The sequence below is a fragment of the Balaenoptera acutorostrata genome, chromosome 19 (genome assembly GCF_949987535.1).
Source record: "Balaenoptera acutorostrata chromosome 19, mBalAcu1.1, whole genome shotgun sequence".
Taxonomy (NCBI): Eukaryota; Metazoa; Chordata; class Mammalia; order Artiodactyla; family Balaenopteridae; genus Balaenoptera; species Balaenoptera acutorostrata.
The window spans coordinates 60,578,771-60,601,074 of NC_080082.1; the positions used below are offsets into that span (position 1 = coordinate 60,578,771).

Here is a 22,304-nt window from a genome sequence, read left to right on the forward strand (position 1 = left end):
AGGTCCCCTCTTTCTCAGACCTCCATTCTCGGGGACCCAGTCCCCAGCTCTCGCCTCCTGAGGCAAAGCCCCAGCCCCTTCTTTCCCCAGGCTCCAGCCCACCTCTGCCCCCGGAATCCACTCACAGTTTTTTACGGTGGGCTGCTGTGAGGACGCAGTTGTCATCTATGAGAACATCCCCACATATTAGCCGGACACCCTGGAACAAGGCCGTCTGCCAAGGCTGCTAATGGGGCCTGCACTCCTGGCCCTCCAGCACCTTGGTCTCCTGTGCTCTCAAGTGTCCTGCAGCAGGAAGGAGAGGGTTAGATCACCATCCTCTGGGTCAGTGCAGGGGGCAGGAAAACCACTGTGGTTTCAAACGGATACACACACACACACACCCCCTCTGGTGTTTGCCTCGCAGCTTGCACATGCTGCTACACAGATACCCATGTACACTCATGGAAGCCCGTGAGTCATCACACACAGAGTCACCTGAGCGTGTGCCCACATGCCCCGTGCACTCCTGTGTGTATCTGTGCCCCCTCAGCAGGCAGCCCTGCTGGCTTAGTGCTCCTCCTGCAATACCAGCAGAACTCAACGCATTCCTACCTGCCGCCACGTGCGCCGTGCCTCTGGCCACCCCACAGAAGCTCCCGCACGTAATCGCGTGCTTCCCATCTCCCCACATGCCACCACGTGCACCCTTTTAGCCACCACCACGGTATTCCCACAGGCTCAGGTGCTCCACCGATAACTTCCGGGCCCCCCCCCACCGCCCCCCACCTGCCCGGGATTCCAACAGCAAGAGCTGGAACATCCAGATCCAGACTCTGCAGCAGGTGTGGGATGTCCCACGGTGGGGTCTGGGAGACAGAGAGGACAGGGCTGAGCGGAGGAGGAAGAAGGAGACCAAAATCCTAGGGATCTTGGGGTTGGGGAGGAAGCAGAGCTTCTGGAGCAGTTCTTCTGGGTCCCGCTGGAGGAAGGGGCTGGGGACCCAGATTCTTGGGTGTGAAGAAGAACGGGATGGGGCCCCAGATTCCTGAATCCGAGGAGCTGGGAGCTCAGGGGCTGGATTCCTACATTCCAAGGAAGGAGGGAGTTAGGATCCCCAGACTCCTGGGTCTGAAGGAAAAGGGAACTGGGAGCTGGGACTCCTAAGTCTTGGAGAGCAGGGGCTGGGGTGCTGATTCCTGGGTCTCAAAGGAGGAAGGGATCTGAGGTTGAGGTCCTGGGCCCTGGAGGAGGGGGCTCAGGGGCCTGATGCCTGTGTCTGAGAACTTTGGCATCTCACCTTACAGAATTCAGGGGGCAGGGTCACCTACTGATTCGGATGCAGAGGAAGAACACCCCGCGTACTTCAGCTCTGCCTGCCTGGTACAAGATTCTGGAGCCTTTTAACTGGGACCACCAACCTCCTGCTCCATCTCCTCCCACTTGGGGCCGGCGGAGTAGCAGGGAACTGGACCCCTGGTTATGAGTGAGGAGAGGCTCAGGGGCTGAACGGAGAATCTGGAGGGAGGAGGGGTTGGAATCTCTTTTTTTTTTTTTTAATTGGGGTAGAGTTGTTTTACAATGTCTTGTTAATTTCTACTGTGCAACGAAGTGGAGTTCCCTGTGCTCTACAGCAGGTTCTCATTGGTTATCTATTTTATACATATTAGCATATATATGTCAATCCCAATCTCCCAATTCATCCCACCACCCTCCCCTCTTCCCCCCTTGGTGTCCATGCTTGTAAACTGATACAGCCACTGTGGAATCTCTAACTCTTGAGGTCTGGGGGTGAAGGAGCTTAGTGCTGTGACGCCTGGGTCTGAAGCAGAAACGGCTGGGGGCCCAGACATCCTGGTCCGAGCGAAGACGGGGTGAGGGCCCCTGACTCCTGGAGCTGAGGGAGGATGGGACTGGGGTCCTGGACTCCTGGCTCTGAGAGAGGGGGAGGGGGCTGGGGCCCGGGACTGCTGGGTCAGAAATAGGAGGGGGATGGAGGCCCGGATTTGAGGTCTGAGGGAGAAGGAGCTGGCAGCTGAATTCTTAAGCCTTTTTGGAAGGGTAATTTGGAGCCTGGGTTTTTGTGGGAGGAGGGGGCTGCCAGTAACCTGGAATGGAAGACAAACCAGTCTTCTTGGTCCCGACTTCTGAGGGCGGATCGGCCCGGCCCACGGGCTGCCCCCTGAGAGGTCCAGATTCCGGAAAGGCAGGTTTGGGAGGCGCTGTGACCTGGTTTCCCCTTCCCCTGGGGGCGATGGGACCAGCCCAAGCAGAACCCAGGAGCCTTGCTGCAATAGGGCTGATGGAGACAGACTTAGGCAGGACCTGCTCGGGGCTTATGGGGAATTGCAACGCGGTGGTGGTTCCCTCTCTGCCCTCCACCGCCCACCCGGTCCCCATCCTTTAGCTCACAAAACCGGCAGTAGGAAGGCGCGGCTCCGCACGTTTAATGTAAAATCATCCCTTGGAGGATCGGAGGGGACAGAGAATCTCTCCCAACTTCTCTCGGTCGGGCCCCGGCCAGGATTCAAACCCTGGACACGCCTAGAACGGGGCCAGAGCGGGACAGAGACCGACACATTGCCTGAGTTCCACGTGGTGGAAGCTACCCTCTCGTGACGTCACGAGGCTGGATCTATGACGAAGGAGGCGTGGCCACAAGGGGCAGCGTCCAGAGGGGAAATCTCATTGGGCAAAGCGCGGAAGGGAGGAGCTATTTAGTGGAAGTCTTTACTGCGGTAGAACCAAAGGTGATGCCGTTCCATGGGGGCGGTGGCAGTTCTGGTGACGTCATAGATATGGGGCCAAGAGGGGCGGAGGTGTCTCTCCTTTTCAAGGGGGCGCGGCTCTATCATTCGCGGGGGCCAGGGTCTGAATATCCAGAAGCTGGGAACTTGAATATCCAGAAGGCGTCTCCAGGCCAGCCGAAGCCAAAGGCGAAGACCATTGAGGCTGGAGTCTTGCAAACCCTCCTACCCTGCGCCCACCCTCCTTTCCTGGTCGTCCAAGGCGCGAGGTCTCAGTTGTTCTCCATGGTTTTTCGAATCCAGTCCAGGTAGTGGCACACACTAGTATAGACGGCAGGGCGCTGGGGTCTGGAGCAGGGCTCCGAGCCCCCGGACACCACACCTGCCAGGGCCCCATTGCAAACCAGGGGGCCCCCAGAGTCACCCTGTGCGCGGAAGAAGAGCAGGGAAACTGTTAGGCCAGTCTACTCAGGACATGACACAAGGCACTTTCTCCCTCTCAGGAAGCTCCCAGTTCCCTCCTCCTACAATACCCAGGAGTCCAGGTCTCCAGTCCCTCCTCCCTCAGACCCAGGAGTAAAAGCTCATAGCCCCCACCTCCCCCTAGGACCTAGCATTGTGGACCCCTCTTCCCCCAGGACATAGAGTCCAACCCCCAGTCCCCTCCTCCTTTAGATCCAGGAATCCTGGCCCTGGTCCCACCCCCTCCCAGGACCCAGGTTTCCCAGCTCCTTCCTTGCTCTGATCCAGTGAGTCTGGGGCCCCAACTCCCTTCTCCCCCAGGACCCTGGAATCCCCACAGGATACCCATCCCTCTCCTTTCCAGAGGAAATCTCACCTGGCAGGAGCCCCGGCCGCCCTCCCAAAGGCCGGCACAGAGCATGCGGTAGAAGATGTGGCCTGGATATGCCCGATGGCAGAGTTTGGTCTCCAGGATCCTGATGTTGGCACACTGCAGCGTGAGTGGGTACTGCGCTGTTGGGGAAGGAGGTCCATAAAAGATCAGCAGCTGTCTCCATCACACTCAGCACCCCCCCCCTCCCCACTTTCCTAAGATGGACCCAGAGAGCCACAGCATAAGACTCTCAAAGACAGAAACAAGAGAAAGTGACAAAGCAACAGAATCACAGCATGGAAGAGAAACAGATGGATATGATGGGGAGAGGGCCAAAGAGAGAGAGAGAGAAAGACGCAGAGAGTCAAGAGACAAGGAGAGATACGTATGTAACTCACACAGAGAAAAAGAGGGACCTTGGCAGGAGACAGAGGCCTCTTAAGGGGAAAGAGATTCTCAGAGGAGGAAATGAAGAAATAGGGGGAAACAGACCCAGAGATATCCAGGGAGAAAGCAGTGAGATAAAGGGGAGGAGACATTTATAGGGAGATGGTCATTGACAGAGACAGAGATACAGAGTTAGAGAGACCAGATAGAAATAGAGGGAAAGTGGGGGGAGGGGGCCTTGTAGGGAAACAGCAGCCCTTGGGGTGAACTGCAGTGGACCACAGAACCCGTATCTTGTTTGAAGGGAGCAGCCTCCACTGATTCTGCCCAACAATGGTCATTATTTTAGAAATATGAACCCAGCATTGCCAGTCTTGAATTTTTCAAGCGAATCCAGAAACTTGGCTTTGATGTAAAATCTCTCAGGTTTTAAATGTTGGCGGCAACAAACTGAGGTGTTTTTTTTTTTTTTTTTTCAAGACATTTTGAAAACCAGTACTGCTGTGGGAGGCCAAATTTGACTAATGGATTTGCTGATTTGTGATCCTGAGTGACGTAGACCTTATTTCAATTCTAAGATGCATATATTTTCACGTTGAAACATCTCTGAAATCAGGATGTACCTTCCAGTAAATGTTGTCGTACAAGGATAGATGGTACCTTTGTTTCCTTTTCTCGTTTTTAGCGGGTTGTAGAATAATGATGCATCTTATAATTTACAGCATTTAGATCTGATGAAATATATGGGTAGATAGATAGGTGATAGATAGATAGAACATAGAGATGAAAAAGAGAGGGGATTCAGACCCCTGGCATGGGCTGTACCCTTAGGACTGGACGTGGCCCCCCAGCCTGAGATTAGGCACTGGGTGCCTGGGGAGACGCAGGTCCGGCTGAGGTTGAGGGGCTGCACGGCAGGTCCCAGAAATGCCTTCCTGGACAGACGAATCAGCATGATGTCATCATTGTGGTCTTGGGCATTGAGGTTCTGGTTGAACCCAGGGTGAGGGAAGAAGTCTGTGGCCCGGAACAGCTGCTCTGGACCCTCCCATTTCCAGAGGTGGTGCTCCCCGAGTCGGACCCACAGATACCTGTTAGACAGGTCCCAGAGGTCAAGGTGGGATAAGGTGAGGTGTCTTCTCAGCCCCTGTCCTCTTTTTTCTGTCCACCAGGATGCTATGTGACTCTCCACAAGCCACACACCCTCTCTGGGCCCCTATCATCTTCATGTGACATAGAGTGCTGTGTGATTTTAAGCAAGGCACACACCCTCTCTGGGCCCCTGCTTCCTACTCCATCTCTTTGTCTGCCTCTAACTTTGTAGCTCTCCCCAAAAGCTCACACCTCTTCCTAGCCCCATGTCAAGTAAACCACCTTCTTCTCTGCCCCACCTGGAGCCTTAGTGGTGACCTGAGTTCCCTGGAACCATGGAGACAGGTGGAGGCTCCACCTACCACCCAAAAACAGCCCCACCCCCTGCCCCCACAGGTCTGGTGGTTTCTGTAGGGAGTGGCTCTGTGTGTTTTGGTGTGTGTGTATGGAAGGGGTGGGATATGGAAAAGCCCCAAGTTGGAGTAATCTGTAGGCTCAGGCTTTTCCTGTCTGCCAAATCCCTCATCTCTCAATGCATTTCTTCCTGAGGTCTAGCCTCAAGCCCTCTCACTGCACGTCCCAGTACACTTGTTCTGCTCTGGGTTCCTGCCCTGGATAGCTGGGGACCCTCAAGGGGTCTATATGTCCGTCTCCCAGACTCTGACTCTGACATTAGGGACGAGGCCACTGACTGAGAACTCAGGGTTTGAGGAGTATGAGGTGTTATTTCTCCCTTTTCCCTCTCTGTCACCTTGTTGCCTTGGTTCTGTGTCTGGGATGCCAGTCCCAACCCCACCTCCCAGCCCCAACCTGTCCCTGCTCCTGAATCTCTTGTACCTCCATATTTCTGTTTCTCCGCTTTTTTGTCTTTCGGGCTGAAACCTGAACATTGTTTTCCTAGCCTGATGTACAGGCCTGAGCTAAAAGAGGTTCCAGCATAGAGTGATGCATGATGGGAAATTCTCACACAGCATCCTGTATAGCCCCTGTGCTTCATTCCTAGAGGGAAGAATATCAAACAGGAGGGATGGCCCCTTTCCCCAGATAGTATAAAAAGGATTTCTGCATCAGGTAGATTCTAGAATTCTGTTAGAATGCCCAGAATCTAAGATTCTGGAATTCTAAGATTCTAACACCTTAGAAATCCACGATTTTAGAATTCTATGAGGCTCAAATTCCAGAATCTTATGAATTCGAGATTCTAATGTTTTCGATTTCTCTGGATCAAAAAGTCTAGGATTTTGGGGACTTCCCTGATGGTCCAGTGGCTAAGACTCCGCACTCACAGTGCAGGGGTCCCAGGTTTGATCCCTGGTCAGGGAACTAGATCCCACGTGCATGCCACAACTAAGAGTTCGCAGGGGCTTCCCTGGTGGCGCAGTGGTTGAGAATCTGCCTGCCAATGCAGGGGACACGGGTTCAAGCCCTGGTCTGGGAAGATCCCACATGCCGCGGAGCGACTGGGCCCGTGAGCCACAACTACTGAGCCTGCGCGTCTGGAGCCTGTGCTCTGCAACAAGAGAGGCCGCGATAGTGATAGGCCCGCGCACCGCGATGAAGAGTGGCCCCCGCTCGCCGCAACTAGAGAAAGCCCTCGCACAGAAACGAAGACCCAACACAGCCAAAAATAAATAAATAAATAATAAAAAAACCCAAAAAACAAAAAAACAATACTAACAGCCTAAAAAAAAAAAAAGAGTTCTCATGCTGCAACTAAAAAAATAAAAAACGATCCCTCATGCTGCAATGAAGATCCCGCGTGCCTCAACCAAGACCTGGCTCAGCCAAAATTAAATAAATAAATAAATAAATGTCTAGGATTGTTTAATTATCTGAATTAAATCTAGGAAACAAAGAACCTAGAATTCTAATATTCTGGGATAATAAGACAAGAATTTCATCATTCTAGAATTCTAGAAAACTTTGATTTTAGAAATGTAAGGATTGGGATTCGAATAGTTTGAAACTCTTGAATTCTCTTGGTTAAAACTCTGGGGATTTTAGAAATCTTGAATGATAGCATGCTGGGATATTAAATCCACCAGATTCTAGACATGTATGAATATAAGCTTCTAGAATTCTCTTGGTTCAAGATTCTAGAATTCTACGAATCACAGTATTCTAGGATACTGTCATTCAGAGATTCTAAGACTATGAGCTTCTATACTCAATGAACCTAGCTAGAACAGTTTGAATCTAAGATTCTAGGGTTGCGCTATCCAACACAACTATTGAGCACTTGAAATGTGGCTAGTCCAAATTGAGCTATGCCATACTTGTAAAATACATGCCTGATTTCGAAGGCGTAGTATAAAAAAAAAGACTAAACTATGTCATTCATAAATATTTAAAAACTGATAATTACATGTTGAAATAATATTTTGAGATGGCAAGTTAAATCTATTATTAAAATTAATTTTACTCATTTATTTTTAACTTTTTAAATGTGTCTACTAGAAAACTTAAACTTTCCTGTGTGATTGGGGCTATATTTCCATTCAAAATTCCAGTGGCGCTGCTCCAGGCTTCTCAGAGTCTACCAGTCTATGAATCTAGGATTCTACAATTTAGTGAAGCTAATGTAACATCTCCTGGATCCAAGATTTTAGGAGTCTACGACTCTGGATTTTTCTGGGTCAGAGTCTAGGCTTCTAAGAGTCTAAGTTGCAAAATTTACACTCTTAGAAACAGATTATTTTGGACGCTAGAATTTGGAGAGTGGACATTTTGTCATTCGAAAGAGTTGAACTTTGGGGAACATAAATAGAGGCTCAGCCCTTCCTGCCCACAGCTCCCTCCCTCCTCTACGAGGCCCCTTGCCCCCTCTCCCTTTCCTGACCTCCAGCTCCTCCCCAGAGGGGCCCGCCCAGGTCACTCACGGCTTGCGGCAGTGGGCAGCTGTGAGCAGCCAGCGGTCACTGATGAGGGTCGCCCCGCAGAAGAGGTGGGTGAGGAAGAAGAGCCCAACCTGCCAGGGCTGCGAGTTGGGGCGGCATTCCTCGGCCCCGATGGCTCGGGGGTCTGCCCAGCTTTGCCCTGTGGGTGGGGGATGGGAGGCAGAATGGTTGGTGAAGAGCCAGATGGGAGGGCTGGGGACAGATGCTGGGATGCCTAGAGGGCAGGAGTGGACGCCTGGGGGACAAAGAGCATGGCAGAGGGGCGCCGGGGGGCCATGGAGGGGCAGCATAATGGCAGGACGGCAGGAACCTCACCTTCCAGGAGAGAAAGCAGAGCACAGATGAATCCCAGCCTCATGACCTCCAGGGTGCTTTGGTCCTCGAGCCTGCTCTCCAAGTCCGTACTTCTTTACGGTAAACCGTACTATATCCCTCCACCCTGGGGCCGCCCCGGTGATTAATCTGGGTTGGGAAATACTCCAGGGGGAGGGGGAAGCCGAAGAGCCTTGACTGGGGGCCTTGCGCAGGAAGACAGTACAGAGGGACCACTTGTCAGGATGAGCTGGTGGCCTGCAGCATCAGGGAATCCCGCTAAATGGGGGAGGGGCTGAGGGATCCTGCTAAATGGGGGAGGGGCTGAGGGACCCTGCTAAATGGGGGAGGGGCTCAGGGAATCCCGCTAAATGGGGGAGGGGCTCAGGGAATCCCGCTAAATGGGGGAGGGGCTCAGGGATCCTGCTAAATGGGGGGGGGGGGCTCAGGGATCCTGCTAAACGCGGGAGGGGCTCTGGGTTGTATAGTCCTTCTGGGGTTCACTAGAGGGAGGAGCCCTCAGTAACCCTGACTTCTGGTCACAGCATCTAGATGCATGATATTCTGTGGCCTGGAGGAGGAAGAGGGAAAGGAGGAAGATCCGTAAGGTGGAGTCCTGGGGTGGAAGCAAGTTTATTTTGAATGTAGCTGCAGTGGGCTGGGACCAAGGCACTGGGCAGGCTGGAGGGTTACATAGAAGGACCTCCCAGAAATCAGGCAAGGAGTGGGAGAAAGAGTCAGGACTCAGAGCAAAGAAGGCAAGCAAGAAGGCAGGATGGGGTGAGGCAGGGAAAGAGGGAGAAAGAAAAAAAACAAAACAGGGAGATAAAGACATTGAAGGATGCAGGATGAGATAAGGAAAGAGAGACAGAAACACTGTCTGGAATGGCAGAGACTACAAAGAGAGCTGCACATGTGTACACACCCACAGAACCATCCCTGCACTGGGGGCAGAGACTACAAAGAGAGCTGCACACGTGTACACACCCACAGAATCCTCCCTGCACTGGGGGCAGAGACTACAAAGAGAGCTGCACACGTGTACACACCCACAGAACCCTCCCTGCACTGGGGATTTGGGCCCCTTTCCGTGAGGACAGAGGCTTCTCCTAGCATGGTTCCAACTGGGTTAACTCATACTTGTCATAACCTACTTCCTTTTTCACATCCTCACCACTCCAAGGATCCAGGTGCCCAACCTAGGTGGAACTAAGCACTTTTCCCATTCTCTTAATGCCACCATATCTTGGCTAAGTCCTGAGAACATGGTCTTGTTTTTTCCACCCATCTCCTCCCCTCCACTGTCCTTCCCATCACCTCATCTTTCCTGCCTCTCCCCCCATCCCTCCTTCTCACCAGATGGGCAGCCCTTGGAGGGCCAAGCCCAGATCTGACTCATCTCTGTGTCCCTCACATCACCCTGTTCAGGGCTGGGATCATGGGGGGGCCTCAGGAGATGTTAATTGAATGAGTGAATGTCTTTCTCCACGTCTTTCTTTTTCCAGTGAACTGCAACTCATTCTTCAAGATCCAACCTAAATGCCCCTTCCTCCAGGAAGCCTTCTCTGATTTCTCCAGGCAGAGTCCATCTTTTCCAGCCTGGGCACTTCCAGGCTTCTTCCACTTTCTGTTGCTGTAAGCCTGGTTATCAGGCTGGGTCTGGGCTCCCCTTGAATGTGTACAACTCACCGTGATGTAGTGGTTTGGAGCATGGACTCTGGAACTGGACCATGTGGGTCCAAGCCTCAATGCTGGTAATTATTAAGTGTGTGACCTTGGGCAAGTCACTGGACCTCTCTCAGTTGCTCCATCTATTAAGCAGCAATAATAACTGGGGTTGTGGGAGGATTATGTGAATTAACACATATGAAGCACTTACAGCTGTGGTAGGCATTCAATAAATATCTTTGTCCCTCACCTACAGAGCCCTGCACTGCCACCATCATAATACATATTATCCATGGCTGCAGTTGCCTTATACCCTCTGCAGACTGGGAAGTCCTCGAGACCAGGGACTGAATACCCACTATGTGCTAAGTGCCATATTAACTGCTTTATAGAACATTTTGATTGCTAACTTTATTGACTGTTTACTCTGTGCCAGGCAGTTGGCTAAACATTTCGTGTATGCTTTCTAATTTAATTCTCACAAGAGTCTAACCAATCTCTGTTTCATAGTGGGGATGATTGTGGTAGAGAGGGCATTCAAGTTTTTTGCTCAAGTCACACAGTGAGTTACAGAAATATATTTTCTTCCTGGTGAACTCCTACTGATCCTTTAAAACCCCATGCATATATCCCCTCACCTGAGAAGCCTTCCCTGATTCCTTCAGGAGGAGTCCTTAGGCCCTCTTGGGGCACCCTATGCCTCCTTCTGTTACAGCACTGATCAATTTGTGTTATTTGTTAATTCAACAATGTGTTGAATGCCTTCTGTGTGTCAGGCATCAGACCAGGTGCTTAGAAAACCACAGTGAATAAATGAGTCCCTGCCCGCATTGACTGGGTGAGGGGAAGTAGGGGACAGATCATTATGGAGTAAACAGATAAATGAGATCATTTTTGCTATAACAAGTGCTGCAAAAGAAATAAACAGAGCAATGGATTAGTGGCCAGGGAGGAGGAGTACAGGGGCAGACCCCTTTAGCCAGGGCAATCCTGGAAGGCCTCCTTGAAGAAGTGACCTTTGAATGGAGACCCGAATGACAAGAATGTAAGACTTCCTGACCTGACTAGCAGCTTCTTGAAGGTAGGGCTCACTCTGAATCATCTCCAGGACCTGGCATAGGACATGGCTCAGTAAACACTTATGATGTGACTAAAGGAATGGGTGAATTGCCTTTAAAAATGAATCGAGTTTTTGAGTTCCTACCTACTTCGCTTCTGATTCTTGCATAATGAACTCAGCTGATATGCCTGATTGATGTTTCCTGGGTGTGCTAATAGGAGTGGGGGGATAGTCAGCGGAAGAGAGCTGTGTAGTCTCTGCTCAAACCCTCTGCCCCAGTCTTCTGTGGGCTCTGTGGGGGCAGGGACCTTGTGGTCACCACTGTGTTCCCGGCGCCCAGCACCGGGCCTGCCATACAACAGGTGCTCAATAAATTGGTGTGGGCTTCCCTGGTGGTGCAGTGGTTAAGAACCCACCTGCCAGTGCAGGGGACACGGGTTCAAGCCTTGGTCTGGGAAGATCCCACATGCCACAGAGCAACTACGCCCGTGCGCCACAACTACTGAGCCTGCACTCTACAGCCTACGTGCCACAACTACTGAGCCCACGAGCCACAACTACTAAAGCCCGCGCACCTACAGCCCACGCTCCGCAACAAGAGAAGCCACCGCAATGAGAAGCCCGCGCAACGAAGAGTACCCCCTGCTCACCGCAACTAGAGAAAGCCCGCACACAGCAACGAAGACCCAACGCAGCCAAAAATAAATAAATAAATAAATATTTTAAAATAAAAATAATAAAATGAAACTGAAAGACTGTATTTAAAAATAAATAAGTAAATAAATAAATTGGTGTTTGAAAGGGGAAACAGGGAATTCCCTGGTGGTCCAGTGGTTAGGACTCCATGCTCTCACTGCCAAGGGCCCGGGTTTGATCCCTGGTCAGGGAACTAAAATCCCACAAGCCTTGCCAAAAAAAAAAAGGGCGGGGGGTAGTGGACAAAACAACCTGTGCTGGATGGAAAATTTCTACTGTGCATATGTTACCGCTCCAAAGTCTGGGCTAAGTGGAGACACTGAAACTTCTGTTAGCTTTGCCTGGATTCCGTGTATAATAGCCCCTAGCACGGGAATATTTACACAGGGACAGTTTCAGGGAGAGAACAAGAACCCCTCCGCCCAATTTTCAGGACAAAATTTCAAAGCCAATTTGGGATGGGGGTGGGGATGGAGTTGGACTTAGGGTGTCTGGGTGTTGGATCAGGGAATGAGAATGGAGATGTGGTAGAGCTGGAATTGGAGCCGGTAGTAGGTGAGGGGATGGGGATGGATCTAACAGAGAAACCAAAAAATTTCCCCTAAATTTCAGAGGGCTTCTTTGCATAAACTTAGCAACTGAAGTGGGGTGAGGTCCTCTGGTCTTAGAGGCTGAGATGGATGCAGGGTGAGGTCCCTTGAGTTCCAGTGGCCCCAGGAAGGCACAGAAGGTACCAGATGACTCAGAGACAGCCCAGTTCCTCCTGAGACAGGAGGAACAGGTGTTGGGTAGACCCAGACATGGGAAACACTGGGAGGGAAGAAGGAAGTGGTTAAGAGGTGCTTCATGGAACTTGACAGGAGGGTGAGGAATGCAATTCTCCCATCAGCCCTGAGGGATGGGGATGGGGATGGTATGGGGCGGTTGAGATTGTAGGGTACCCCTGTGCTTTTCTCCCCAGGACACAAAATCACACACATTCCCACCAGGACCTGTTGCCATTTAATCAGAACTCACTACCCACTGTGTTAGTACTTTGCATGACAATTACCATAACAATCTACACACGTTATAGTCTCTTCATAATACGTTTATGAGGTACACGCTTCATTGTTCCCATTTTCCAGGTGTGGAAACTGAGGCTCAGAGAAGATGCTTGGCTTGCCCAAGGTCCCACAGCAGGGAGTGGTGGAGGAAGCCAGGTTGGGTAATTGATAACTTCTCTAAGAGACTAGTGACCACCGGCTTCCTCGTTTCTCATGAACAAAACTTTGCCTCCACTTTCTGCATCTTGGCTTCAATGCGGGCAGAGGACAGCAGTGGGCAGGAGGCATGAGGGAAGATGAGAGATGCTAATAGGTGTGGATGGGCGACAGAAGTTTGAGTGGGGCAGGGGGAGAGTCCAGCTGTCTGCGGGGGAAGGAGGGGAGGAAGGGGGAAGACGGCAGATGGCGAAGCAGTTGCAGGGCCTTTGGGTCAGCTGGAGCGGATGATTTTCTCTATCCAGTCGCGGTATTCGCAGATCTTGGTGTAGACAGCTGGATGCTGACCAGAGACGCAGGGGTAAGCGCCCCATGAAAGGATGCCCTGAAGGGTCCCATCACAGACCAGAGGGCCACCCGAGTCACTCTGGGGGTGGGAGGAAGGAGAGATCAGATAAATACACCAGTGGAAAGGCTGCCACTTGGGGGGTCTGGGGTAGTGATGGGGAAGGGAGGTGTTGGGTAGGGTTGGAGCTGGGTTGGGATAAGGATAAGGTTGGGATGGGGTTGGGGGTGGGATGGGGCGGGATGGAGTTGGACTTGGGGTTTGGGGGCATTGGGTGGGGGATGAGAATGTTGAGTTGATGGAGCTGGGATTGTAGTTCTTGGCAGGTGAGGGATGGAGCTGGGATTGTAGTTCTTGGCAGGTGAGGGATGGAGCTGGCTCTAGAGATAGGGCTGGGGTAGGGGTTTAGGCATGGCTTGAGGGTGGGAATGTGGTTGAGGATGGGGTGGGAAGGGGGCTGGGAATGGGCTTGAGAGTAGACTTGGGGACAGGGTTGGGCATGAGAAGGTGGACCCAAGGAGGTAGAGTTGGACATGGGGTTGATGTTGGGGTAGGAATGGGATAGTGCTGCACGCGGGGATGAAGTTGGGCTGGGAGTGGCTATGGGGTTGGGGATGTCTGTTTTCCCGTAACCTCCCTATGCTGCTCCCACGAGTCAGAGACCCCCTCTGGCCAGTTCCTACCAGGCAGGGGTCCTGATCCTTGTTGAGTCCTGCACACATCATGTTGTTGGTGACCACACCAGGATAGAAGACCTCACACTCTTCAGGGCTCAGGATAGTGACCATGGAGCAACTCAGGCCCTTGGTGTACTTCACTGATGCGAGAAAACATTAGGTAATCCTGGGGTCCAGCCCCCAATCCTCCAGGATCCAGGAGCCCAGATGCCCAGACTGTTCCCAACCCAGGCCCCAGGCTCCCAACCCCCACTCCCTCAGGCCCAGGAGTCCAGGTCCCTCATCCTCCTTCCCCAAGATACAGCCCCCAGGGCCCCCAGCTCTTGCCTCTTCGGGAGGTTGTGGTGCCCCAGCCGGCGACCTGGCACTGGTCTCCGGGCTGGGCACATTGATAGGGCAGGCGTAGAGGCTGGATTCGAGACCCCAGCACAGCGGGCCAGGTCAGACGCAGCAGCATGAGGTCATGTTCATCTGTTCGCCCGGGCAGGAGGGGGCCCGAGCCCTTGCGGTACTTGGGGTGGATAATAGGAAGAGAGGTCCTGCGGAGCTGCTCTCCCTGGAGAAGCAGCAGGTGGTCATCCCCAACTCGAGCCCACAGAGGCCTGGGGAGGGAAGAGTCTTATGGATGCAAAGCCTTCACTGGGACTGAGACTGAAGCCTGAGTCCCTGGGAAGGAGGGTACAGGCAGTGGGGTGGGGATAGACACTTGGGTCCTGGCAGGGGAGGGGCCTGGGGGCTGGGACTCCTAGGTCTGAGGGAGGAGGGGCTGGGGGCCTAGATTCTTGGATCTGATGGAGGAGAGGGCTGGGGACCCAGACTCCTGGGTCTGCGGGAGGAGTGGGTAGGGGAGAAGGGAGCTGGAGACCTGATCTGGGGGCACATGGGGAAGAGTGATCAGGTGTTTGGGTCCCTAAGTTCTGCAGGAATTGAGGGCAGAGGGTCTACCTTGGTAAACCTACCCTTTTCTTCCTCCCTCAGTGGGGACTCATGAGATGAACAATTTATTTTAGTTCTAAAGTCCTAACCACACCAGATTCTGACTTCTGTCTGCTGCACACAACTATCTACACCTAAATGGAACCCTAGCAGAATCAGCTGGTCAGTGGCTCTGGATGGGCCCAGAAACGCTGAGAAAGACCACACTGCCCCCTCGTGGCCACAGCACAACCCCACCTCTCCTCCTACAGGAAGCCCTCCAGGACCGACCCCACATCGAGCTGGCAGTTCCCTCAAGTGCCCCAGCCCTTCCAGCCGCCTCCCCGGGGCCTGCCTCCACAGCCCCTGCGTAGCGTCCCTGAGGAGCTCTCCCTACTTATTGTTCCCGCAGTGCGCAGCCGTGAGCACCCAACTCCTGTCCACCAGGACGCCGGCGCAGTGGAACGAGAAGCCATCGAAGAGGGACACCTGCCAGGGCTGCGAGCTGTGAGGGCAAGTGCCGCCGAAGGCCCTGGAGCGCGAGAGTGTGTCGTTTCCGGGGAGCAGCAGAGCCTCCGCGACTGGAGAAAGAAAGGAGGTGGAGATCAGAGCAGGCAGGACAGCAGGGCAAGCAGTGGGCTTGGGATCCGAGTGGGGCCATGGGACGGGGCTTCGGGGGGGCACAGCCTGAACCCGAGGGTGTGTGTGGAAATTGGGGATCCTGAAGGAACCGAATGGAAGTGGGCGGAGAAGAACGGCGTGAAAGGGCAAGGAGGCGGGGATAAGAATGGAGGAAGGAGACCTAACAGGTTGGGTCTGGAGGAGCAGGGGCGCTGCAGAGAGCTGGAAGAGGTCAGGATTGCAACGAGGCGGGGAAGAAGGGGCGGGGCTAAGGCGGGCGGGGCGGAAAGGGGCGGGGATAGAAAGCAGCCTCTGGTGGGTGAAAGTAGGGGTGGGAATAACGCAACTCGCCGGAAGAAGGGGCGAGGGCAGAAGACTCTATGGCAAGCCTTGGGGTAAAATAGGGCGAAGTAAGAAGGGGCGGGGAAAGGACGCGGCGGGGAGAAAGGGGGAGTACGGATCCCGGAAGAGTGAAGGGGACGGGATACCTAGGGCGGAGCTAGAAGAGGGGCGGGTCCGACTTGGGGCTGGGCTTCTCCGGATCTGTGGGTGAGCGCTGGGGTCCCAAGGGGAGGAGAAGTGTGCGGGGCTTGGTGATAAGAGCCCACTCTGCCATCGCCCCCGGTGTCCGGCGCCTCCCGCCGAGCCCTGCCCCGGCCTCACCCCAGAGTTGCGTCATCAGTAGCGGCAGCAGAAGGTTCTCGAGGCCCCAAGGGCCGGCAGCGGCGGAGAGGTGGAGGTGTGAGGGTCTCATGGCCAGGACCTAGGCTGGGGTGGGAGGAGGGCCGGGGGACGGTTCAAAACACTTGCCGGGTCAGAGACCCCAGCCTGCCACGCCCGTCCGCCCATCCTGGGCCACCCCAGCCCGCGGGGACCCGTTTAACTCGCGGCCGACAAACGCAGGGGTGGGCAGACGGGCGATCGGGGCCTGCACAGGCGTGATGGGCGCAAAGACCCTAATGACGCCGCCCTGGCGTCCTCCTGCTCTCCCTACGCCCGCGGGGAGCGCTCTCCTGGCCGGGGCTGTCCCGGCTGCCAGACTCTCAGCGCTTCGGCTTTCGCCTACCTTCACAGGTGGGCTGGGGATTCGAGGCTCCGGAGTGCGTCCCGTAGATAAGGAAACTAAGGCTCGAACAAGTCTCCTGCCCGAGGGTCCCCACCTGTGCTCTCGAGACCCACCCCAACCAAGGTGCGGTGCACGCCGCTCACCTGGGAGTCGTGGAGGGGAAGAAGTGCCTCAGTCCTGCCGTGTGGGCCGCCGGAATCCTCTGCCCAGGGACCCCTTCCAGGCCCTCCCTTTTAATCCCGAAGAGCCCGTTTCCCCACCCTGCCCTCAGGGATTCACCTCCTCCCTTTCCCTCTCCCTAATTATGCCCTGGGTGAGGCTGACACCCAACCTGGGCCCCAGATTCCTGCTCTGGGAGGGGCCTGGGAATACAGGCTTCTCCCAGTGCCCGAAACACCCTTTTTAGAGATGGATTTCATGGAGATTCCCCAGGTCCCTGTTCCAAGAAGTCTTCGCAGATGGGGAAAGAGGGTGTCACATCCCCAGGGGCCGTGGGGGTCGCGGAGATAGTGCCGGAGGCAGATGATTGTAAGCGAGAGAGAGGAAAATAAATAAACAGGGACGTGCATACCTAGGGTGGCATAATGAGAAAAGCCAGAATGCTGACCCTGAAAGAGGGAGGCAGAGAGAGAAGATAGATTGAAGGAAAGAGTAGGTGCAAGAGACGCACACAAACACGGGAAAGAAAACACAGAGAGGGAAGAGGCAGATGCAGACCCGGAGGGGTGCCCTGTGCTTGAGCCCTCATCCACGGCCAGAGCAGCGTCCTGTGTGTCCCAGCAGCTAGCCCATGTGTGCTGGGGGAGGTTCCGCATCATGTGTGGTCACTTCACATACTTCCTGCCATCTGCGTGTCTCCAGGTGACACACAGGCCCGTGAATCACAGGAGGCCAAAAGCTACAAGGGGCATCAATGTCACTTCCGCCAGCTCCCTCATTTCAGGTGAGGAATGGGAGGATCAGAGAGGGCAGTGACTCACAGGAGGTCACACAGCAAGTCCATTTAACAACCCAGAGGCCCAGTTCCAGCTCTGGGCTTTTACTGCTCATGCCAACTACCTCCCCTGCAAGGTGAGCAGAACATCAGAAGAGACCCTGAGTCCTGGACTATTTGTGAGCATATTCTCCAGCGAGAAGTCAGTTAACTCTAGAGGTTGTCCAGCACAGCGCCGTTCAGTTGAACTTTCCGCCATGATGGAAATGCTCCGTTTGTGCTGTCCAACACGGTAGCCACCAGCCACATGTGGCTATAGAGCTTTTGATATGTGGCAAGTGCAACTGAGGAATTACATTTATTTTTTTTAAATTAAAAAAATTAAAAAAAAATTTTTAACATCGTTATTGGAGTTTAGTTGCTTTACAATGTTGTGTTAGTTTCTACTGTATAACAAAGTGAACAGCTATACATATTCATATATCCCTATATCCACTCCCTCTTCGGCTCCCTCCGACCCTCCCTATCCCATCCCTCTAGGTGAAGAATTACATTTCTGACTTTAGGCAATTTTAATTTAAATAGCCATATGTGGTTAGTGGCTACTGTACTGACCTGCACAGGTCTTGATGAACTACCTATTGCAGAGCTTGGAAAGAAAACAATGATAGCTGCCTTTTATTGGGTCTTAGCTATGTGCAGGCTGACTGACTTTGTGTGCTATCATATTTTTGCATGCACGATTTTACAGATAAGGAAAGGAGTCTTTTTTTTTTTTAATTTTTATCTATTTATTTTTGGCTGCGTTGGGTCTTCATTGCTGCACGCGGGCTTTTTCCAGTTGCGGCAAGCAGGGTCTACTCTTCACTGTGGTGTGCGGGCTTCTCGTTGCGGTGGCTTCTCTCTCTAGGTGCGCCCGTTTCAGTAGTTGTGGCATGCGGGCTTCAGTGGTTGTGTCGCACGGGCTTAGTTGCTCCACAGCATGTGGGATCTTCTCGGACCAGGGCTCGAACCCGGGCTCAAACCCGTGCCCCCTGCATTGGCAGGCAGATTCTTTATTTATTTTTTTAATTGTTATTTATTTATTTGTTTATTTATTTTTGGCTGTGTTGGGTCTTCGTTTCTGTGCGAGGGCTTTCTCTAGTTGCGGCGAGCGGGGGCCACTCTTCATCGCGGTGCGCGGGCCTCTCACTATCGCAGCCTCTCTTGTTGCAGAGCACAGGCTCCAGACGCGCAGGCTCAGTAATTGTGGCTCACGGGCCTAGTTGCTCCGCGGCATGTGGGATCTTCCCGGACCAGGGCTCGAACCCGTGTCCCCTGCATTGGCAGGCAGATTCTCAACCACTGCGCCACCAGGGAAGCCCTAGTAAATATTTAGTGAAACCTTGGTGTGTGCCAGGAATTGTGTTTGAGACGGGAGGTACAACAGTGAACCAAACAAGTATTTTCACTCCCAGAGTCACAAGTTAGTATGAGGCAGGAGTAGAACCAGGTCTCCTAACTCCAAACTCCAAATTGATTATTAAAGTACAGCATCTCTCATAGTCAAGAAGGCCCCCAGCAAAGTACATAAAGGGGCCCTGGCTCGGGCTTCATTATTAACAGAATGAACAGGTACCACAGCACCAAGTAGGGGTCAGGGGATCGGGCCGTGATGATCTGGTCCTGGCTAATTGTTCTCTATAGTCTTCGGGATCCAGTCCACATATTTGCAGACCTTTGTGTAAACCCTGGGCTTTCTGCTGACAGCACATGGATCCTGGCCCCAGGAGATGATGCCTTGAAGAGACCAATTATAGACCAGTGGGCCCCCAGAATCGCCCTGGAGATGGGGAGGAAGAGAACCAGTCAGAGAGGAGGGGAGGCCTCAGGAGAGGGGAAAGTGTTGGGCATGGTGTTAGGGAGGAGGGGGGAATTGTGTTGGAAGTGAGGTGGAGGTTGAAGATGGAGTTGGCAATGGGATTGAGGTTGAGGTTAGAGGTATGGGTGAGAACAAAGATGGGGTTAGGGTCGAAAATTGATTTGGGGATGGTTAGGGTTGGAAATAGGGGTGGGACTCGGAATGGAGTTGGAAACTGTGTTTACATTAGAAATGGGACCTGGGAGTGGAGATGGATTTGGGGTTGCAGGGGGAAGTGGCGTTGAGGTTGGGGCTGAGATTGTGGGTGTAGATGAAGACACAGTTGAGGTTGGAGATGGGAATGGAAATGTGATTGGAGACCCAGGCCCTGCCCTCTGACCTGGCAGAAGTCCTTGCCCTCTTCTCGAACGCTGGCGTATCCCATGGTGTCCGGGATGTCCCCAGGGTAGGCGTCCTCACACCCCTTGTGCTGGAGGATGGTGACGTTGGCACATTGCCAGGTATGGGGAAGGTGCACTGTAGAAATGACATGAGGGGGCACAGAAAATTAGATCCCTTTGGTCCCCTCCCCCACACTGCAGGGCTTGCTCTGAACCCAGCGGAGAACCAGGGACCTTGCTCTGAATCTGGTTCCTGTCCTGCTTGCTTGCAGTCAACTCACCTCTCTGCTTGTAACCGTAGCAACAGTAACGCTATCAAGTAAAATTCTTTACGCCAGTTGCTCTATAAACATTATCTCTAATCCAGCTCTAGTAGGTGGATGTGATTATTCTCATTTTATAGAGAAGAAAACCAAGGTTCAGAGAGGTGAAGCCACTTGCCTAAGGACCTACAACTAGCAGGTTGTGAATCTGGAATTACACATCATGTCTGCCTGAATCCAAGGCCCAAACTTTTGTCTCCACCCTCCCCAGCCCTTACTTTTCCACTCTTCCTTTCAACTTATCCCACTATTGACACCTCCAGGTAACACCCTCCTGTATCACTATGAGTCTCATCTTTGAAGGTTCCTCTGGTTCCCTACTTCCTTCCACAATCATAAACACCTTCCCCCACCCCACCCCCCATCATGCTCCTCTCTGGAGTCCCTACACGGGGGGCTGGACGTGGTGCCCCAGTCGGAAATGAGGCAGCGGGTGCCAGCAGTGACACAGTGTGATGACACACTGTGGGTCGCACAACCCAGATGATGAAGGCTGGGGCCGCCATTTTCAGCAGCATGATGTCGTGGCAGCGGGCTTTGTTGGGCAGGCTGCTGTTGAAGTCTGGGTGGGGGAAGGACTCAGTGGCTGCTCGGGTGCGCTCACAGCCATCCCGTCACTGGAGGTTGTGTTCTCCCAGATGAGCTACACATCAGCTGAAGTCAGAGAGATGGTGGTCAGAGATGGAAGGGGAAGGAGAGACAGGAAATGGAGAGTGACATGGTGGTGGGGGGGGAAGGAGCGAGATGAAGAGAATGAAGAAACATAGCTCCACTTCCAAACTCATCCCCATCTCCCACCAAAACCTTATCCCCAGCCCAGCATCCAAGCCCATTCCCAACACCATGCCAGTTCCAACATCATTCAGCCTTCCATCTTCAATCCCAACCCAATCCCCATCATCAATACCCATCTCTGACCCCACTTACCCCACCCCATACACATTCTCCCCATCCCCAAGCCCTTCTCTACCCATCTCTCCATCTCCAGCCCCCTCCCAGCCCCGCCCCTGCCCCCGCACCCATGGCTTGTGGCAGTGGGCTGCTGTCAGGAGCCATTTGAGGGCGATGAGGGTCGCCCCACAGAGCAGCCGTGTCTTCTGGAACAAAGCCGCCTGCCAGGGCGGCTGGGAATGAGGAGAGCACTCATAGCCTTTGTTGATCCTGGTCTCTCCCCCTACATGCCCTAGAGAGGGTGAGGGCAAAAGAGGGGGCTCAGGCATGAGACGACTCCCGGAAATGGGGGAGGAGGACCATAGCCATAGAGGGTTGGGAATCCTAGAGATTCGAGAGGGAGACCCCTGCCCACCCCCATTCTCCACCGTACCTGTCACCAGAGCAAACATGATTAATTGCAGGATCATCATGGCCTGGAGGCGGGGAGGGCAGGCCCCAGGTCCTTCCGGGAACAAGGAGGGACAAGGGGCCAAATCACTCCATGGGGAGACTTAGGGCTGGTTCATGCCCTCTCTCTCCCCCATGCCTGCTCCGGCTCCCCCCAGGGATAAACAACCAGGTGTGAGGAATCCCTTGGCTCACACAGCATCCCAACCTCCAAACTTTTAAAATAAATCTTTGGTATGGAGGGTGGCCTTGCAGGGGCCTAATCCCTGTTAGAACCTCTCACAGCCAAGTTGCCGGGAAGGCATTGCCCAGGGCAAGCTACAGGCTGGCTCTGTTTAAGTCAGCCACGGGACCTCGTAGGTGCAGTTTGGAGAATGTTTTCCTTCTTGCCCACCTGAGACTTGGGGCCCAGCAACTTGGGGTGGGAGGGTAAAGGGTGCCAGTCTCCATTCAGTAACCACCCCAGGGTGATGTGAGCCCTTTGAAGGCTACCTGGGGTGCAGTATGGGGCTCAGCCTGGGACATCACTCTGGCCCCCACCCTGCTGAACCCCTGCCCCTTTGAAGAACGGTGAGACAGAGCAGGGCAGGGCTGGTCACTGGAAGGGCCAGTGCCCTTAGCTGCCCTGGCCAGCGGGAGTGGGGCTGGAGGGTTGGACTCAGTGACGGAAGGTGGGGTTGGAGGACACAGAGGTTGGGGGGCAGCTGCTGGAGGCGCAGATCAAGGCAGAGAGACACCATCCCCCCACCCCAAGAAGTACAGTGCAGAGGGAGAAATGATGCCGGGGCAGAGGCCTGGCACGCTCAGTAGGGCGGGTGCCTGGAGGGGGGCCTTCCCTTCCCTTCTGGACTCACGGGCTCTGGGGCTGGAGCTCTGGGGGCCTGGCAGTGGTGGCAGACGTGGCAGGCTGGGTCTCGGAGCGGGAGGCACCAGGAAGGCGAGCAGGCAGAGGTGCCCCCTCACCC

At 53.7% G+C, this 22,304-nt stretch overlaps 3 protein-coding genes and 1 non-coding gene across 4 annotated transcripts; 1 reads left to right on the top strand and 3 right to left on the bottom strand.

The window, feature by feature from the left end:
- Nucleotides 1-2,998: 2,998 nt before the first annotated feature.
- LOC103005829 (kallikrein-9) lies at nt 2,999-8,295 on the bottom strand. The gene is made up of 5 exons (XM_007179908.2): nt 8,253-8,295; nt 7,920-8,076; nt 4,774-5,039; nt 3,565-3,701; nt 2,999-3,151 (listed from the first exon to the last, which is right to left on the bottom strand). The coding sequence occupies exons 1-5, from the start codon at nt 8,293-8,295 to the stop codon at nt 2,999-3,001; spliced, it is 756 nt and encodes a 251-aa protein (XP_007179970.2).
- Nucleotides 6,291-6,363, top strand: TRNAV-CAC (transfer RNA valine (anticodon CAC)). Its single transcript has one exon. It is a non-coding gene; the product is annotated as a tRNA-Val (tRNA).
- Nucleotides 8,296-12,702: 4,407 nt separating the features above from the next.
- Nucleotides 12,703-16,207, bottom strand: KLK10 (kallikrein related peptidase 10). Its single transcript, XM_007179907.2, has 5 exons — nt 16,098-16,207; nt 15,211-15,394; nt 14,226-14,500; nt 13,905-14,038; nt 12,703-13,302 (listed from the first exon to the last, which is right to left on the bottom strand). Exons 1-5 carry the CDS (start codon nt 16,186-16,188, stop codon nt 13,150-13,152), a joined length of 837 nt encoding a protein of 278 aa, XP_007179969.1. The 5' UTR covers nt 16,189-16,207; the 3' UTR covers nt 12,703-13,149.
- Nucleotides 16,208-18,240: 2,033 nt separating this feature from the next.
- On the bottom strand, nt 18,241-22,257 carry KLK11 (kallikrein related peptidase 11). The gene is given in 5 exon segments (XM_007179905.2): nt 18,241-19,256; nt 19,675-19,811; nt 20,388-20,465; nt 20,468-20,652; nt 21,016-22,257. Coding segments are annotated over 5 exon segments (900 nt in total). The 5' UTR covers nt 21,363-22,257; the 3' UTR covers nt 18,241-19,103.
- Nucleotides 22,258-22,304: the final 47 nt, after the last annotated feature.

Excerpts from the sequence above, each read along its gene's own strand:
- LOC103005829 (XM_007179908.2), bottom strand. The coding sequence starts at position 8,295 with ATGAGGCTGGGATTCATCTGTGCTCTGCTTTCTCTCCTGGAAG. Across the intron at positions 8,077-8,252 it reads TCTGCTTTCTCTCCTGGAAG|GGCAAAGCTGGGCAGACCCC; the intron begins GTGAGGTTCCTG and ends CCCCACCCACAG. Across the intron at positions 5,040-7,919 it reads GCTGCCCACTGCCGCAAGCC|GTATCTGTGGGTCCGACTCG; the intron begins GTGAGTGACCTG and ends CCTGTCTAACAG.
- KLK10 (XM_007179907.2), bottom strand. The coding sequence starts at position 16,188 with ATGAGACCCTCACACCTCCACCTCTCCGCCGCTGCCGGCCCTTGGGGC. Across the intron at positions 14,501-15,210 it reads GCGCACTGCGGGAACAATAA|GCCTCTGTGGGCTCGAGTTG; the intron begins GTAGGGAGAGCT and ends TTCCCTCCCCAG. Across the intron at positions 13,303-13,904 it reads AGGATCAGGACCCCTGCCTG|AGTGACTCGGGTGGCCCTCT; the intron begins GTAGGAACTGGC and ends TCCCACCCCCAG.